At 55.9% G+C, this 18458-nt stretch overlaps 1 protein-coding gene across 5 annotated transcripts; it reads right to left on the bottom strand.

The window, feature by feature from the left end:
• Positions 1–754: 754 nt before the first annotated feature.
• RPRD2 (regulation of nuclear pre-mRNA domain containing 2) lies at positions 755–18168 on the bottom strand. Of its 5 annotated transcripts, XM_086628246.1 has the most exons (12): positions 17943–18168; positions 12280–12409; positions 10617–10717; positions 9403–9480; positions 8359–8411; positions 7545–7671; positions 6258–6433; positions 5325–5610; positions 4628–4903; positions 3991–4194; positions 1203–3535; positions 755–1166 (listed from the first exon to the last, which is right to left on the bottom strand). In XM_086628246.1, the coding sequence occupies exons 1-12, from the start codon at positions 18166–18168 to the stop codon at positions 789–791; spliced, it is 4368 nt and encodes a 1455-aa protein (XP_086484372.1). In that variant the 3' UTR covers positions 755–788. The 5 variants fall into 5 exon arrangements, with proteins under 5 accessions (XP_086484372.1, XP_086484371.1, XP_086484374.1 ...); XM_086628245.1 differs by having other exon boundaries at positions 755–3535; XM_086628248.1 differs by lacking the exon at positions 3991–4194 and having other exon boundaries at positions 755–3535.
• Positions 18169–18458: the final 290 nt, after the last annotated feature.

The raw sequence follows: 18458 nt of genomic DNA, 5'->3' as shown, positions 1-18458 counted from the left end.
TAAAAAGTGATTATTATATACACACACGTAGAAAGTCGACAGTGTTCCCGGGGGAAAGGAAAAACCAAAAAAAAAAAGAAAAAAAAAAGGAAAAAAAAAAAAGGAAAAAAACCAAACACAACCCCCCCTCCCCGTCCCAAAATAAACCAAAAATCCACCCAACGGACAAGAGGATTTTCCCGAGGCGGGAGCTGGAGTGGGGGGACACAGGGCGGGGGATCCCAAACAGTCCGGCCGGCGGCCGCGGAGATCCGCGTCGGGTGAGGAAATTCTATTTTTTCTCTTTTTGCCCCTTTTTTGGTGGGTTTTTCCGGCCGGGGGTGTCAGACCCTTCGCTCCTCCCCGCGGCAGCGATTTGGTAATCGACTAAAAAACATCATCCCCTCATCTTTCCTTTCCTTTTTTTTTTTTAGCGTTTTTTTTTTTTTTTTTCCTTTTTTTTCCATTTTTTGGTGTGTGTTGCTTTTTCTTTTTTTTCAACTTTTTCGACTACTACTGGAAGTTTTTATTTCAACAGCAACGCTTCTTTCCGTTAAAACAATTAATTATTTTTTTTTTTCTCCTAGTCTCGCATCAACTGGGTGGGCTTGGGAAATAAACACCCCCCTCCCGCCCCACCCCCACCCCACCACCCCACCCCCCCAAAAAACCAAAATCCAACCCAGAACATTTAATTTAGGAGCAGGTTACGGGGCTCTCGAGGGAAAGAAAAGAAAATACGGAAAATCCAAGTGGAAGCGCTACTCCGCAGCGTCCGGATGCCCTGGCGCGGGAGCCGGGCGCCCGCTTCAGTACCGGGGGGGGAAGAAGGGGCGTTTTGGGGCGAAGAAAGGGGACCCCCTCCCGAAGGGCGGCCGGGGCCTTTTCAGGCTCTGGAAGGGGTCTCTGCCGCCGAAGGGCTCCCGCGGCCGGAATTCCGCCCGGGGGGTCCTGAGCAGCACCCCGCCGCGGCTCCCACCGTCCCTGTGGGCGGGGGGGCCCATGCCGCGGGCGGCCCCCAGTTGCTCCCTGGAGAGAGGGGTGATGGCGACGGCGTCGCGGGCGCGGGAGAGGGGGGCGGCGGCGGCGGCGGCGTGGTCCCGCTGCTGGGGCTGGGCCGCCGGCTCGCGGGGCGCGGCGTGCACGGAGAAATGCTCCTTCATCGTCCCTTGGTGGATCGTACCGTGCTCCTTGGGGAAGGCGCCGGCGCCGTGCTCCACCGCCATGGGGGGCGGCGCGGGGAAGGGGACGCCGCCGTGTTCCCCGGCCGGAGGCGGCTGGGCGGGGAAGGGGACGCCGGCGTGCTCCCCCGGGACGGGGGGCGGCGGGGGCGTGGGGAAGGGGACCCCGGCGTGCTCCACGGAGGGAGGCGGGGGGACGCCGTGGGGCAGCGAGAGCGGAGCGGAGGTTTCCTTGGAGAAGGGGTTGGCGTGATCCACCGCCGGCATGCGGGGAGGGACCGAGTGATCCCTCGGGAACAGGCTGCTGCCGTGGTCCTTGGGGGGCGCGGCGGGGGGCCTGGCGGGCGGACCCACCGGGTCCCGCTGGAAGGGAGTCCCGTGCTCCATGGGAGGCGGCGCCAGGGGCGGCGGCGGCGGCGGAGGCGGCATGTGGTGCTCGAAAGCGGGGCTGAAGTTATTCGTTCGGAAGTTGTTGACGCTCTCCTGGAAGGGCGGCACGTGCTCCTTGTACGGCGCCGGGAAGCCGCCCATGCCGGGCAGCTCCGCCGTGCCCGAGGGCCCGTTATCGAAGGCGCTCCCGCCGCTGCTCATCTCGAACCACCCCGCCGCCCGGCTCGCCTCTCGCCCGTGTCCTCTGTTCCCCTTGCCCAGCACCCGGATGGATTCCACCGTCTGGATGGGCTCTCCCGACATCCCCCGGCTCGAGGCGTTGTGGTAACCCAGCGTCTCGATGGGGGCCCCTTTCTCCTCGGTGCTGTCGGGCAAGTCCAAGCAGGACGAGGAGACCCTGGTCTCGATGCGGTAGTGCTCCTCCGGCGGCTGCGGCTCGCCCTTGGCAGCGCCGGCCGGACCGTGGCCGGGCAAGCTCACCCCGTCGCCGGAGCTACTTTTGGAAATCTGGCCAAAATGCTTCTCCTCGGAGGGTTTCCGGGAGGCGTTTTTCAGCATGTTCTTGAACTCGATGGTGGACGTGGCGGAGATGGAAGAACTCAGCGATTTCTCCACGCTCGGCGCCGGCGCTCTGCCCGTGGGGCTGGAGAGGGCGTTGGGAGAAAAGAGCGAGCGGTGGGGAAGCGAGTGGGGCGAGTCCGGGAATTGCTTCTGGGAGAGGCCGGCGTGCACCGCCGCCTTCGGCACGTTGTTGTGGTTGGAGTCCGGCGCGAAAAACACCTCGCTCTTGCTGGGGGACGGGGAGCCCTCCGAGGCGGAGTCGCTCCCCCGGAGGCCGTAGCTCCCGTACATCCCCGGAGACGCCGCCAACGGGTCGCAGCTCTCGCTCTGGTCGAGAAGGGACCTCATGGACTGCGGGAAGGACGACTTCACGCCGAACTCCTGCGATCTCGGACCGTAGCTGGGCAGGACCGGTTGGTATTCCGCAGCTTCAGAGAGTTTGCTCGATTTCAAGATGGACTTGGCGGGTTTCTTCTCCAGGTTTAGCATTGCCGACGGCGGCGGGCCGGAGTAATCGAAGTCACGGTAGTCTTCATCTTCTTGGAAAGAAGTGTCCGGGTAAAACTTCTCCTGGGAGGAGTCCATTAAAGAGGAGGGTATCTCCATGCTGTCCGCAGGCGGCTTGTAGAGGCCGGCTGGAGACTCTCTGCCAAGGCCGAAGGGCCGGTAGGTGTGCACGGAATTGGAGAGTTCTTGGGAATATCCGTCATCCCGGCTCTGGAGAGGCGACCTCGTGCTGCTGGGAGTAGAAGAACCGGGGCTCATGATTTTTGACAGCAGGGAGATAGTGTCGACGTTGCTCGACGTCGGCTTATCCATCATCTCGTCCTGGGTGGGCGTCCCGCTTCGCTCATCGCGGACCGGTGTTCCGTCCACGTTGTCCATGGAAGTGCTGGTAGGACCACGCTGGAAGTCGGATGCGTGACTTTCCGTCGCGATGCTGGACCCCAAGCTGCTGAGAATCGGGATATTCAAGTTGAGACCGCTGAAGCCGGGGTTTCCCTTCAAGAAATTGTGTATCTTCATCTCCAGGCTCGGAGAAGGGGGCTCCGATTCCAGCTTCGCTTTTGAAATTTCGGAGGACTGACCCAGCGAGGTTTCTGTTGGCAAAAGGGATGAAGGACTGGGAGGGTGGGAACTGGAAAATCCCAGGGAATTGGTTGGCGGCTTAAAACCGGAGCTTGACAGCCCTGGGGTATGTCCGACGGGAGCCTTATTAACCGAAGTCGAGGAAACCTCAGCAGTAGACGAGTTTGGAGAATAGCCAAAACTTTTGGCTACGAAGGATTGAGTGTTGGAAGGAATATTCCTCCCCTTCAAGCAAGGAACAGTCGTGTTGGCCGGCGACGCCGAGGTGCTCTGCGACGCGGCTTCGCTTGACTGAACGCTATTTCCGGCAACGCTCTGCAGCAAGGATGACAAACCTGGAAAAAAATATGGAGCGTTCAGAAATTTGGGCAAGAAAAGTCAACCCGAGCCACCGGCACGGCGAAAGGTCTCAACGTTCACGCCGCGGATGTCGCTCCTTAAAACAACTCCGTGTTTTAGCCAGGAAAACGCCCGGATTTTGCTGTGTTAATGCTGATGTTGGCACGCACCGAGGTGCAGATTTTTGCCGGATCGATCTATAAATTACAACGTACATCTGGTGACGTCGGGCAATAAATAACTCATCCGGGTGTAACCAACACCGCGCTGCTGAAAGGGGTTACCCTCCCTGGGTTTAATGCTCCCTGAGAAAAGCTATCTGCCTTTGCCAAAGATGGAACACATTCCAAGGAAGTTTTTCTCCCCTCATTTTGGCTTTAGGATAAGCACAGCGGCACGTTTCAGCCACCGAACCCGCAGCCGGCCGTTCCCTCAACACCCGCTCCGGTACCTTGCAACGCCGGCGCGGTCTGAGTCTGGGTTTTGGAGAGAGCGGACAAAATGCTTTCCGGAGTTATTTCCACTTTGGAGAGAATGTTTGCCAACGGATTCGACGGAGCAGACGGGGTCCCCACGACAGGAGGCTTCAGGCCGCCGGTGAGGGCTGTGGGGCTCGTCGGCGTGCCCGGAGAAGGTCTCGAGGCGGGGCTGACGCCTAGATGGAAGCACACGGCACTCACACGTCGCTCCGCTCACGGAAGCTTTTTTGGCTCATGTTTTCCGCGGACACGAGCGAGGAGAGGCTCGGGAAGCCGACAGCATCAGAGAGACCGAGCCAGAACTTCTGAGCAGGAACTCATCCGCTCAAAATTTTGTGTCTCAAACAGTAACTCAAAATTTTGGGATACAAAATTTTGTATCTTTTACAAAACTACAACCCAAAACTCCAAAAATTTTGGATGTCAAATAGTAACTCAAAATTTTGAGATCCAAAATTTTGTATCTTTTACAAGATCACAAACCACAACTCCAAAAATTTGGGATCTCAAACAGTAACCCAAAATTTTGAGATCCAAAATTTTGTTATCTTTTACAAGATTACAACCCAAACCTGCGTCGCTGGCGCCGCTCGCAGCTCCAGCACTCACCTGTGTTTTTCATGACAGACGTCAAACTGCTGAGGATGGAGCTGATCTTCGCCAGGTCCACGTTGGCCAGGTTGGGCAACGCCAGCGCCGGGGACGGAGGGATGGGCGCCGCGCTCACCACCTTCGGAGCCGGGGGAGTCGGAGGAGTCTGGGCAGGCGCCGTCACCGTCACCGCAGTCGTGCTCGCCGCAGCGGTAGACGGCACCGTTTTGGGGACGCTTTCGGTCTTCGCAGGTGCCGGAGCCGGAGCAGCCTGCTTCTCCTTCCTCTCTTCCACTGCATCACGGAGAGGGAGAACAAGACCAGAATCGTCACTCTGAGCAACCTCATCTGGTTGAAGATGGCCCTGCTTGTTGCAGGGGGTTGGACCAGGTGACATTTAAAGGTCCCTTCCAACCCAGACCCTGCTTGTGGTTCTCTGGCCCCAAAGGATGACTCAGGGTACAGGATTTGCAACGGGATCCTCATCCTTAGGTCTCATCCCTGCAGGCTACGCAAAAATGTGTTCCACAAGTGGGTTGGGAGATGGGAACAACCACGGTTAGATGGGGACTTCCCTGCTTGGGGCAGGAGATGGAGACCCAACAGCACCGATCCGCAGCCCAGCAGCCACGACCTCCCACACGAGGCTGGAAAGGGCTGTTTTCCCCTCCATGAAATTTCCACCCAATTACTCTGCCGCTCCCGCAAAACGTACCAATAATTTTAGACGTATCATCCTCCACGTCAGAGAGCTCCATGTCTTCCACATCCCGATTATCCGTCACGGGCTCCGGCGTTACCATCTTGCGACTTCCGACCACCGGAGACCGGGAGTTATCCTCCTCCCCCATGCCCTGAAAAGGGGACTCGGAGCCCGTCGGAGACGGGGCGTCCATACTTGGAGAAGGGACAGGAGACTCCTCTGGATCAGGAAGCGTTGCTTTCAACTGGTCCAGCTTCTTCTTGAGGTTGCTCACTCGATTAGCAAATGTTTTGTAGGCCTAAGAAAGACAGGACACGGGGATGAGTATCCTTTATGGGAAGAGAGCACGCCGCACTCAATTCCCTAACGAAGGAGCACATGGCCCAACAAAACCACTTCCAATTGGCTGCACCCCGCAGTGAGCACTCTGCGGTGAGAACTCAGCTTCCCGGTGGGACCTGCAGAGCAAGGACCACAAAAAAAGCGGAAGGGAAAACCTTTCTCAGTGACTTAAAACAATTTCCATGAAAAAAATACTTTTTCCGATGCACACGCTGCCGGTTTGGGTGGTTTTTTGGTAGGGCTGGTTGTTTTTACACTTTACTGAATTTTCTTTGTTTATTTTAATCTACTTTGCACACTGATCACAACTTGTGCGGTTTCTACAATTCAGGATTTGTTAAGACTAATTTTGTCCCCATTTCAAAATCCAGAGGGGCTACAAAATCCCAGCAACGTACAAGAACGGAGCTCCCGACCCACGGGTTTTCGTAGCGTCTCCTTTTCCAGCCCGACACCTCCACCCTCCTCTTTTTGAGACCTTCTGGACAACAACCACGCCATTCTTCTTCGTCCGAGAACAGAGAGATGATGCATTTTCCATTTTCCACAAACACAGGCAGGCATTGTTCCACCTGTGGAGGATCCAGAAAAAAATGTACTTACATTTGCCACCACCTTGACTTCCTTATACTGCGCTTCGTAAAATATCCCGGCGTTCTCCAGGGCTTCGGTGAGAGAAGGACCATTTTTCACTTGCTTGTCTAAGCCATTTACGAACTCTTCCAGCTTTGAACTCGCTTCTTCAAACTCCTTGGAGAACTTCTTTCCTCCTGTTTTGTCTGCAAGGAGATGAACACCACGTAAAACAAGCTGCCACCTGCCGATCGGGGAATCGGCTCTCGGAAGCACATCCTCGACAGCAGCAACCGGGACGTTCCGACAGCGGACGCTGTGTCATGCCGCGCGCTCCCCGGACCGCCCCGCTCACCCGTCCGTATCCGTTACAAAACAGTCCGTGTTGGTTTTCAACTAGTTGTTAGTGGCAAGTAAGTTCAAGGCAGAGAAGGGTAAAATTTGACTCTTTTGACTACCCAGAGAGTGTACTTTTGTTTTGGAAGGAGAGGCAAAAATCTTGAGTTTCACTTTTTTCCTCCGTTACCATATTCCAAGGGTTCCTAACGTCATCGGGGCTCACAACACCTACGAGTTCCCACGACTGCCATCGTTTTCCAAGACCGCAGTCGCGGATTACCAAGCCCAGCCAGAGCTATCTGTGGTTTTACAATTAAATTTCCTGGTAATTTGGCTCGACGTAACTCAGCTCATTTAGCCCCACATGCTCCGCTTGCTGTCGGACTCGCGGTCGGCATCTCGAACTGTAGCCACGGACAGACGCCTCAGCGAACTGAAATCTGAAATTATTTAAGGATTTCTGAACATGGTGGGAACGACGCGCGTCTGAACGACGTAGGAGGGCACGTCTGAACAGCACAAACCACGTTTCACCACCTCAGCTCTGTCTGAGCTCTGTCTGCGGGTTTCTACCAACACATTTGAACCAGCAAAGGTTCTGGGCTCCTGATGGGTGGTTCTGAACTGCACTTTGCCATTTTGGCATTTTACAGACACGGTCCGAGTTCTGGTCTGAGGCTCAATAGGACTAAGGAGCTCCTACACCGTTGGGATACACATTTGTGCCTCTTTCGATTAGAATCCTGGAATGGTTTGGGTTGGAAGGGACCTCAAAGATCATCCAGTTCCAATCCCCTGCCATGGGCAGGGACACCCTCCACTACACCAGGTTGCTCCAAGCCTCATCCAGCCTGGCCTGGAACACTGCCAGGGATGGGGCAGCCACAGCTTCTCTGGGCAACCTGTGTCAGTGCCTCACCACCCTCAGAAGGAAATTTTTTTTTACGTTGGGGTTGATATGTGACGCACTGTCTTCACCTTTCAAGCATTTCAGTGTCTCAGTGCTGCACACGTCCACTCTCATGGTGGAAAGCTGCTTCTCCTTCAGCTCTATCTGGTCTTCCGAGCGCTTATATAACAGCAGTTCGTCAATGAGAGACTGTGGCTGGAAAAAAAAAAAACACAAAGAAAAGCCTCCTCATCACATTCCACGGAAGAGAAGCCCTGCGGCACAGAGCCAACGGCACAGACCCGCCTCGGCAACAAACAACTCGCCGGCTCGAGGTCGCTTCCCAGCGAGAGCTAACACAGAAACCAGCGGTGCCAATCTTTGGATTTTTAACCTCAAATCACACAGAATAACGGCGTCGGGCTCAGGCAGGGGCTGGAATTCTACAAGTCTCCTGGCTATGGTGGTCAAGGGTAGGGACAGGCCGTTTTCCTTTTCTCTTCCTCGCTCTACTCGTGCCCGTGCGTTTCATTAACGCCGCATTCCTCTGGGGGGGACCTAATTTGGAAAAATTTCTCGCCGCCAACTCCTTGGCCATCCTCAACTCCTCCTTCACGCCTCGCTCAGCGCCACCCGTAACGGCCAGCGTAGGACCCATGGATCTCTGGCAGCTCCCAAGAAGGCAAATGGCTCTCTTGGATGAGGTTACCCCAAATGAAAACCAGCATTTCCACAGCACCGCTCCGAGTGCTTCCCAGTTGCCTCGTGCCCCCTAAGAGCGCGTGGAAGGGGCGGCAGCCCTACCAAAACTCACGACTGAAACATCTGGCAGGCATTACGCGCTTCCCACGGAGCGCAAGGATGGAGGTTAGTGCAACAGGACATTTCCCCTTGTGGACTTACTCTGAATTCGGCAACAATCTTGGACTTCAAAGCAGCTTTCGGGTTCGTGGATGCTGTTGGAATAAAGAAAAAAGTATAAAGAAACCAAGGAGCTACACCCCGACTGAAAACAAGTCAAAAAAGGTAGTTTTAATAAAAATATACTTTCACATAAATTTCCTGTGCAGACCTCGTGGTCTACCGTTGGGAAGACAAGTCCCTGCAAGGGCTGATCCAACAGCCTCACCCGCCGAGGTCACACCTCTCCAGGAGGGAGGGAATGGGATTTCCCAAGTGCCAAGACTCGGAGCTGGCACGCGCAGCCCGGTGTTTCCTGCAGATGGGGTCTCCCCTCGGTACCTTCCGAGGCCTAACCATGCTCTTAAACTTGGAAATTCTCACACCTCTAGAGTCCTTCTCACTCTAGAAGGAGTCCCACCATCAGAGGGACACTAAATCCATTGGTTTCTGGGCAAAATAGGAGAAATCTGGCAAAAAGGAGATCACTAAACCCTTCGTCCATGCTGAAAATAGCATGATTTTGTTTGGGAAAGCAGCTCGTGACATCAAGCCAAGCCCTAAACGCTTCCAAACTTTTGTTCACCTGATCTCAGCCCTCGTAGGAGCGGGCACGCCGCACCTCCCACCTCACTGGTGTTCCACCATCTGGTTTTACGGATCGCTCGAGGCTTTAGCACACAGTGAGACCAGTGAAACTGGTCTGTTACACACGCACTTCCCGCTAGACTGCACTCCCAGTACTGCTGCACGGAAAAGGTCACTGGAAGCACTGCCAGCTTCCAGTTCTCTTTATCCCAGCACCTAGTTTTGCTGGTGAAGGTGTGTTCCCGAGCATGAAGGTACTGTCCACCTCCTGCTGCCCAAGCCCACGCTTCTGGCTGTCTTCTCTCCACCTCTGAATAGTCTAACACCACTTTCCGAGAGGTTCCACCAGCTCCTTCCTCTACTGTTCACAACCTCCACTCTCAGATTTTATTTTTTTTCTTCTGCTCCTCAAGAAGGCAATTTCTAGATTATCTCAGAGAGTTCACATCGTTTCCTTACTTTGCGATTTCTTCCACGGCTTATTCGGCTGTTTGTTCAGAGTTTCTTTCAGCTGCTTCTGAGTTTTGAAAGTGGTACCTGGAAAACATTTCATTTTTTGCAGTCTGGCATTATGGGATTCCTTTTAAGAATCTGGTTTTGGTGCTGTACAGTTGCACGGTGAAAGAGTGAACAGAAATTTGTTTTAAAACACCTCGACCAACTTCCTCGGATGAGCTGCTGGATGCCCAAGAGAACCCAAGTTTACTCAGGAATACAGCGAGCTGCAGGATGGTCTTCCATTTTTAAATCAAGTTTCTGTTTGCCCTTGCACTAAGACAGTTCCAAAATCACAGTAACGACCGGAGGAAAAAGGGAAAAAAAGAAGAAAAAAAAAGGCATCTGAAAATAAAACCGCACCGCTCGGCTGCTTCCGTAAAATCAGCATTCAACGGGCAAGTCGGGAAAACAGCCACAACGCCCGATCTACACGTGACCCGAAATATTTCTGTTTTCAAGTGACAAAAACTGGGGATTTCGGAACGTTCGCACAAACTTCGCTTCTCAACACGCCGCGCCCAACTAAAGCCTTTTCGGGCGCCGCAGCCGACCCCGGCACGCCGTGTTTCTCCTGCCACGACGACGACCGGCTCCCAAAACCGCACCGGAGGGTTTCCCCAAGCACCTTTAGCTCGTACCGACGTCACCGAGCACAGCGGGAACGGGGACTAATCTCCTGCAAATATTTGAGTATCGGCTCATTCTGGCTTTAACCGACCACACGTGTTCCCAGTTCGGCTTTTAGCGGAGTTCTTCCCTAAGGAGAGGGCACTTCACCCTCCGGCTTTGCTCCCAGCCTCTTTCCTACACCACAAATGTTGTGAGTAAAACCAACTCGTTGCTACAACAGGCTCCAAGGTAGAGCCAGGGACACGGAGCAGAGCCAGGGCACCGTGGAGGACCACTCTGCCTGCGGGTTCTGCGGGCTCCCAGCTGGAACGACTCCAGTTTACGCGCAAGGATTCGGAGCCGTCCTTAGAAAGGTACAAAACCAACGCGAAGCAGACGACTTCGGCGCTGCTCGCGTGCAACACCTCGCTACGTCAAGGTGCAAACGCCGAAGGAACAGGTAACGTGCAACAAACTCGTTTCACTCGGCAATTCCAGACCTTTTCTCTCACCTCAGCCAGCTCAGGTGTTAGGAAGGTAAGAGATGCAAAGGGTGAGTAACTTACTCAGAGCTTCTTTCAGAGCCAAAATGGTTTCCTCGGGGTACACGTTTCTGTCCTCCCAGATTTTGAAGATTCTCTCAATAGATTTGGAGACGGATGGATCCCTGGAAAAGAAGAGCGTAGTGGGTTTTCTTCCCGTAATTTCTCACGATTCCAGAATGGATAACAACGTAAATAATTATCTGGTTCAATCAAAACCTTAAAAGACCCTTCAGACCACGAAGTTCTCTGTCCAGGTGATGGCTTTAGTCCCACTCCAAGGGAACTCCTCCTCACCGCTGGCATCTCTTAAGGGTATTTTCAACTTTCTCTTCCAGCATAAGCTAAGGAGCAGTCCAGCTTTAACCTCTTCCCCGCCTCGTGCTACATTCAACCCTCTGCCGCTCCAAACTCTGTCCCAGAGACACACAAATCAGCAACGCCACGTTACTACCAGGGAGCTGCTTTGCATTTTTACTAGATCATAGAATCCTGGAATGGTTTGGGTTGGAAGGGACCTCAGAGACCATCCCATTCCAGCCCCCTGCCATGGGCAGGGACACCCTCCACTACACCAGGTTGCTCCAAGCCTCATCCAACCTGGCCTGGAACACTTCCAGGGATGGGGCAGCCACAGCTTCTCTGGGCAACCTGGTCCAGTGCCTCACCACCCTCAGAGGGAAGAATTTCTTCCTTAGATCCCATCGAAATCTCCCCTCTCTCAGTTTAAAGCCATTGCCCCTTGTCTTGTCACTCCACACCCATGTCCAAAGCCCCTCTCCAGCTTTCCTGTAGCCCCTTTAGGTACTGGGAGGTGCTGGAAGGTCTCCCCAGAGCCTTCTCTTCTCCAGGCTGAACAGCCCCAACTCTCCCAGCCTGTCTCCAGAGCAGAGGTGCTCCAGCCCTTGGAGCATCTCCGTGGCCTCCTCTGGCCCCGCTCCAGCAGCTCCATGTCCTTCTTGTGTGCCCCTTAAGGACCATCCGGTCTGAGGAAGATTCGGAGACCAAACCGGAGGGCACCCCATGGTCACGACGGGATGGGGCTCACCCCACCCGGACACACGCAAGATCTTTTCGTCCCATCTTTATTCGTTACTCGAATAAATTAAAACAGTCTCCCATTTCCAGCAGAGCACAAAGCCACCTCGGAGAACACCGCGTTGCCTCCAAAGAACATTTCTGCAGCCAGGTAGGGCAGCGCCAGAGCCAGACAGAAGCTCACAGAAACCAGGCTGGGATTAAACTGGCATCTGCGACACTCATTTCTCGTGGTGGTCGACCACGGGCAGGTCTCTGGAGACCTCCTCCTCCTCCTCTTCCTCCCTGTCCTGTCACAGCCCTCCTCGCACTCCCTTGCATGCACCACCGTCGCCCCCAGCAGTGGCACAAGCGCCCGCTGCCTGCACGCCAGGGGAGGGCAGAACCACACCACACACACACACGTACTGGTGCCAGACTCACCCCTCGCTCCGCTTCACGTGCTGATTTTACCCAACCGAGACCCTCACGCCAACTAAAAGCCAACTCCAAACCCACGTTCCCTGTAACGAACCTCAAACCCACACAGCCATTTCAACAAAATCCTTGAAATTTTGCTGACCTTTCCAGAGAGTTTGAGGTGTTAGAAGAAAAATCCACTTTTTGGGTTTTTTTGAGACATTCAACCTTCCGACACATCGTTACTTACTTCACTAACGACGCGGCTTCCGGCAGCACTTCGGCAAACGTATCGCGGAAGACGATGGCGTTTTTTCTCTTGCAGTTCTGTATGACGTCATTGGCCAAGTAAAACAGGTTGAGGCGATGCGGAAAGGCAGCTGAGAAAAAGAAAATTCGGATTAATCAGCGAGAAGAAGAAGAAGTCATGTCAGCCACGTTTAGATAATAACATTTAAGTGGCTGCTTTGGGGGGATTTTTCAGCGTTTCCACCAAGGGCAAGTCCAACAGTCAAAACTGGGGAATCTCCAACTTGAGGAAATCTCCAACCTACAAGTCATGTCCAGACCTTCCGAAAAACTCAGTGTTTGGTAAGGCCAAGCCTCGGCCACGATTCAGGCTTAGAAAGGACGGAAAAAGGACGCTGTGATGGCTTAAAAGGGTCTCCAGGATTGGCAGCCTTATCGTAGATTCATAGAATCCTGGAACGGGTTGGGTTGGAAGGGACCTCAAAGATCATCCAGTTCCAACCCCCCTGCCATGGGCAGGGACACCCTCCACTACACCAGGTTGCTCCAAGCCTCATCCAGCCTGGCCTGGAACACTGCCAGGGATGGGGCAGCCACAGCTTGGCTGGGCAACCTGTGCCAGTGCCTCATCACCCCCAGACGGAAGAATTTCTTCCTCAAATTCCATCAAAATCTCCCCTCTTCCAGTTTAAAGCCATTGCCCCGTGTCCTGTCACTCCACACCCGTGTCCAAAGCCCCTCTCCAGCTTTCCTGCAGCCCCTTTAGGCACTGGGAGGTGCTGGAAGGTCTCCCCGGAGCCTTCTCTTCTCCAGGCTGAACAGCCCCAACTCTCCCAGCCTGTCTCCATAGCAGAGGTGCTCCAGCCCTCGGAGCATCTTATCAAGGAGCTTTCACCTGGCACGTGCCTATATCCACAGCTGTCCAGAGGGCACTTACACCAACCGGGAGAGACCTTCTCCACATCCCTTGAAACGTCTCCTGCTAACAAACCAGTTATTAACGTGTTTAATAAGCACTGCCGGTTCCTGGGACGCAGCTGCCGGGACGACCCTTTCCGACGTGCGATTTAACGCACCAGCTTTCGTGTGGAACACCACAGACCCCGGATCCCCATCCCATCTCCTCCAAAAACACATCCCTGTCCCTGCCGAGCCGGCACCGAGCTTCGCGCCCAGCCCTCCCGCCCACAGTCCTGCTCCGAACAACGCGCCTCCGACCCTATATCCAGCTCCAAATTTAACTATTCCACCAGACCTTCTCTTCAGTGGGCACCTGGAGCACAGCACGCTCATCTACATGCTAATTAGCTGCTTCACTTAATTGGACGACGCAATATGAGGATTTAAATATAGGAACGACGACAATAGATGGGTTTGTTTCGCGTGCCTGCGCGCTCTGCCCGGCTCCCACCTGCTGCCACGGCTGCGTTAGTAACCGGAGTTTTTATTTACAAATCCCTTCATTCTCCATCCCGCTTCGTTTCCCAGTTGTCTCGACCTCAGCAGAGCCTCTTCCCACGGTGAGGCTGTACCTCACCGGTCTCCAGGTTTCCCGTCGGGAAGCTCTTGGCTTCATCCCTGGTCTGGAGCCCTCGGTGGGAGCTCACCCTTACTGAAGAAAAACCCCAAACCACCTGCCGTGGCGACTCCGTCTCCGGCAGCTCCACGATGCTCAAAGCCAACCAGAAACAAAGCTGAGATTTTCACAAAACTCATCAGCACTGAAGGAAAAGCCGCTACATGAGGATTTTCCAGCCCTCGACACACGTGTTTTTATCGGAAACTAAAATGTTAAATATCGCCTCCCTCTCTTCTGATGAAGAAGATGAAGGTCTTTCCCGGCAGGCAGCCCCTTGGAGAACGCGAAGCTGAGGATACCTGCACAGGCTTCGTTCAGTTTGATCGCCAAACCCTCAACAGGTCAATGCCGGGATGCCTCCGAGAGCCCCTGCAAGCAGCACCAATTCTTCTCGCCCGTTGCTCAAGTGCCACCACAGAGCACCAAGGCTCAGCCCCAGACCCGGGGCAGAAGCAGCACAGGGGGGGCGAAGGGGACAGCCAGCCCCCAGGACGCCCCTGCTCCCACGGCCCCAGCCCCTCTGCCGTCCCCGTCCGCAGCGGCCACCGGGATACGCAGCCAAAGGGGCGAGAGCAGAGCCTCCGGCAGCTCCTCACGTCTTTTTCAGCACTTTTTTGCTGAAGGTGTTCATCATCCTCCTCACCAGGCTCCTCCAGCACCACCCCAGTCCCGGAGCCTCAACTCCCGTGTCCCAGAAGCAGCTTTTACACCAGACGAGCCTGAGGATTCGTTAACAGAAACTGTTATTTACACCCGTGGCCCCAAAGGCGCTTACTCAGCACGCTGGGGGCTGTTTGTCGGAGCGAGGAGCGCCCTGCTCTGCCCGGAGGGCTGGAAATCCAGGCGGAGCGGTGCTGAGCTCGCCTGGTTTCCTGGAACGACGCGGAGGCAGCTTTCCCCGGAACCCCAGATCATCATCATCCCACCAAAACGGGTTTTCTAATTTAATTAAAACGCAGCACTCCACCGCTAACTCACCCGCCGGACGCTCTTCCGATGTCGGCGATGTTATTCATCGGCACAGGCAGTGCTGATTTCAGATCTGATGACACGACCCAAACCAGATCTTAAATCTTTGATTTAAATGATTTAGCGTTTAAACGGAAACACAGAGCCAAGGTCAAGGTGAAAGCACGGAGCACTTGACCGTCACCTCCACCACATCCCACGAGGGCGGACGCGGAGCTCGGCCACGGCAGGATTAATTCGGCGCCTGGATTCAGAGCTAACAGCTACAAAACGAGATCCACCCCAACTGCACAGCGGGAAGAATCCATGCCGGACCAATTCCCACGCTACGGACGAGCCACGTGAAGAAAACGAGGCGCTTTTGGGCCCAAAATGCACTTTGTACAAGGGGTTTCGACCTCGTTACACAACTGGTCTCGCACCGGACGGGCGAAAAGCTTCTTCATTAAGACTGTCTCGTCTCAAACCGGAGAGGAAACATCGACAACAAACAGGAAATTTTACACCAGCCCATCCCAGCTTTTCGCTGGGAATGAGTAGCATTTGGCGAGCTACTTGAGGCGTTTTGCTGGGAGAAGCCCGTGCCAACATTTAAATACCAGTGATATTTAATTTTTTTTTCCTGAAAGGACCAAATTCTTTGTCCAAATAGCCACATCTTTGGTTAAACTGGATGTTTCACATCAGCTGAGACAAATACCTGCGCAGAATAAAACGCATCGAGACAGGGAAAAACGCCGATGCTGGGAAACACCCGCAGCAAAACGCAGCTGTCTCCGCTCAAGATCGTGCAGGGGGAAAGGGAGTGACCAGAGCAACCACCCCCCCAGGGCAGGAGCACCCACGACACTCCAAAATCCCGCCACAGCCCGAGGCAGGGGCACCAAGCGCCCCGCAGGCCGGCCCAACGCCTACTGACTCTGATTTAGAGAAAATAAAGAATAAAAAGGTCAATTTTTTTGCCCCCACACTTGGTATTTTCCACAAGCCTCCTGCAAGAAATGCCTTCAGCCCAAGGCCAGCATCGCCGGCGGGAGACCACGGAGGAACTGCCCTACTCAGGGGTTCCACACCCCATGGAGATACGTGGCTAAGAGGAACGAAGGCCCTTCTCCTCCCGAATAACGGCAGGCACCTCCATCTTCACCAGAGCGGAGCGCCAAGGTACAGCCCCCGATCCTGCCACATCCATCCTTGGCAAGGAGCTCCCTGGAAAAAGCAGCTTTTACACGTTCTTAGAAGCTGGAAAAAGAACCCAAAAGCAAGCTGTACTCAACGTTGTTATTATCACTGAACTCTCCTGGTCAGGACCGCGACTTCCCGCTGCGTGAGAGTGCAGAGACAGTGTGAAGTCCTTGGGGCAGAGAACAAAGCGTGCCACGAAGGGAAAGGCCGGATAAAAAACCCACATAAGTGGGAAGCCACCAAATAATCAGGGGTCAGGGCACAGCAGCGTCATGGCCACTGCCAAGGGCTGGTTTAACTGGTACCCAGATAAGATGCTTGAGGAGGAACTCGGACAGACACAAGGGGTGTTGAGGGGAGATCCTCACGAGGGCGGCACAAGGAAAGGCTTGAAAGCGCTCGGACCAAAATAAACCAAAAAGTCCTGCCCGGTACCACGGGCTCAGGGGCAGGAGCCGATGGCCCAGCGGTGGATCTGAGCCAGCCAGGCAGGAACGGAGCATCAAGGAGCAAGTGGGAACAATTAAATCACTTTTGCTGAGCTCAGGAAGGAGGAGTGGAAGGGAGAAGGAAGGGGCAGCACTTGGGAAGCTCAGCTGCCTTGGTCAGGAGCTAAACACCAATGTCAGCCCCAGAGAAGCGGCAGGAATCCAAGGAAGAGTCTCTGCTCCACAAGCCAACGGGACGGGAGCTGTGGGATGATGACCACAGCGGAGTTGCGCTGGCGCGAAGCTGCCGCTCTCCTGGGCAAAGAGAGGACCTGTCCCCAGGCAACAGTTTGCCGTGTCGTGCAGAGCCCGACCTACAGCGAGACGTCAGCTGAGGTTCTAGAGAGGAGCCAGGATGGTGGCTGGACAAGAGACGCCAAGTCCAGAGGACTCCACGCATTCCAAGGAGAGAGGGGAGCTGGATTTTGTTCAGAGTGGGGAGTGCTTGGAGCGAGAGGGACTTCCACAGGACCCCCCTGGTGACGAGCGCTGTCAGAGGGAAGAGGATTTCCAAGCGAGGTGGGCAACGACAGCACGGCAGGAGGGACCAGGGCCAGCTTCTCCTCCCCAGCAGGTCGGTACGGAGCAGGGAACAGCCCTCGGGCTCTTACCTCACTCCTCCAACCCCGCAGCGCACAGACACGAGAAAAGACAAATCAAAACTCGGGGGAAAAAGGCCCTTTGCGTTTTGCAGGAGGGCCTCGCCGGAGAAAACAAACTATCCCAAACTTTCCGAAAGGTCTGGCGCAAACCGGAGCGGCGCTTCGGGATGGGAACATTATCTTCGCGTCACCGCAAAGCTTCCTCTGACCCCTGCGACAACGGGCAAAGCCTCCGCGCCGCAGAGATAACGCCGCCTGGTTTGGACCCGTGAAAACACCAACTTTCCCACTCCAGGCTCGCGTTGGCAACCCCAGCGTTGGCACCCAGTCCTTACTGGTGTCCACACAGCGGGAGGGCACAGCGCTGGTCCCTCGCCCCCGCGATGCTGAAGGCATCTCTCCCCTCAAAATGACGTTTTTGGAAGATGCCAGCAGGCACACGGAGCGCTCGGCAGGCTGGAGGTGCCACCGGTGAGGCGCAGCCCCGATCCGTGTTTTTCTAACCGTGGCGCGGTGATGCCAGGCACGACCCCTGCCCAAGGTGCAGGCGCGATGCCGACGGATTTCCCAGCGAGCGGAAAAACCTCAGATTTTCACTCCGCTGCCCGATGTCGGGTCCGAAACCTCCGGAACCCGCACCCCGGCTCCGTGCTCCCCCGCCCCGCGGAACCCCAACCGCAGCCGGCAGCCTCCTGCCCCCCGCACGGGCCTCACCCCGACGGGCACCGAGCCGGACGCGGCTTCGGGCGGGCAGAGCGCGAGTGACGGTCCCGTTCCCCCCCGCGCCGGTCCCGGTCGCTGTCCCGGTGCCCCCCCCCCGCCGCCGCCGCCCCGCACTCACAGCGGCGCAGCCACTTCATCCAGTGGTAGACGATGGTGCTGTGGTGCCGCTTGTTCTCCAGGCACCAGGAGGAGAGGCCCTGGATGGACTCCATCGTGTTGGTCACCGCCTGCAGCTTCCTGTCGAGCGAGGCCTCCAGCGCGCCGGCCGACGAGGAGGCGGCGGCGGCCGAGGAGGAGGAGGAGGAGGAGGAGGCCCGGCCGCCGCCTCCGCCGCCCGCCGCCATCTTCCCGCCCTGCTCGCCCAGCCGGGCCGCGCAGACGGCGGCGGCGGCGCTGCGCGCTCCGCTCTGGGCCCGCCGAGACCCGGGCGGCGGCGCCTCAGGAGGAGGCGGCGGGGCCGAGAAGGCGGCGGCGGCGGGGGCCCGCTACGCCGGGCCGAGGAGTAGGCGACGGGGCGGGCGGCGGCGCCGCCCCGAGGCCCGATCGTTGGGCCGCGGCCCGTCGGGCCCGTCGCGCTGCCGCAGGCGGCGGCTGGGAGCGGCGGCGGCGGTCACCGGCCGGCCCCCCCCGCGCG

This window comes from Tauraco erythrolophus, chromosome 30, assembly GCF_009769465.1.
Source record: "Tauraco erythrolophus isolate bTauEry1 chromosome 30, bTauEry1.pri, whole genome shotgun sequence".
In the NCBI taxonomy this organism is placed as follows: Eukaryota; Metazoa; Chordata; class Aves; order Musophagiformes; family Musophagidae; genus Tauraco; species Tauraco erythrolophus.
The sequence above is the reverse complement of the archived record's forward strand: the minus strand, read 5'-3'. Positions and strand labels throughout refer to the sequence as shown.

Excerpts from the sequence above, each read along its gene's own strand:
- RPRD2 (XM_086628245.1), bottom strand. The coding sequence starts at position 18,168 with ATGGCGGCGGGCGGCGGAGGCGGCGGCCGGGCCTCCTCCTCCTCCTCC. Across the intron at positions 9,481-10,616 it reads GGCTCTGAAAGAAGCTCTGA|GTACCACTTTCAAAACTCAG; the intron begins GTAAGTTACTCA and ends AATGTTTTCCAG. Across the intron at positions 4,904-5,324 it reads TGATACGTCTAAAATTATTG|TGGAAGAGAGGAAGGAGAAG; the intron begins GTACGTTTTGCG and ends TCCGTGATGCAG.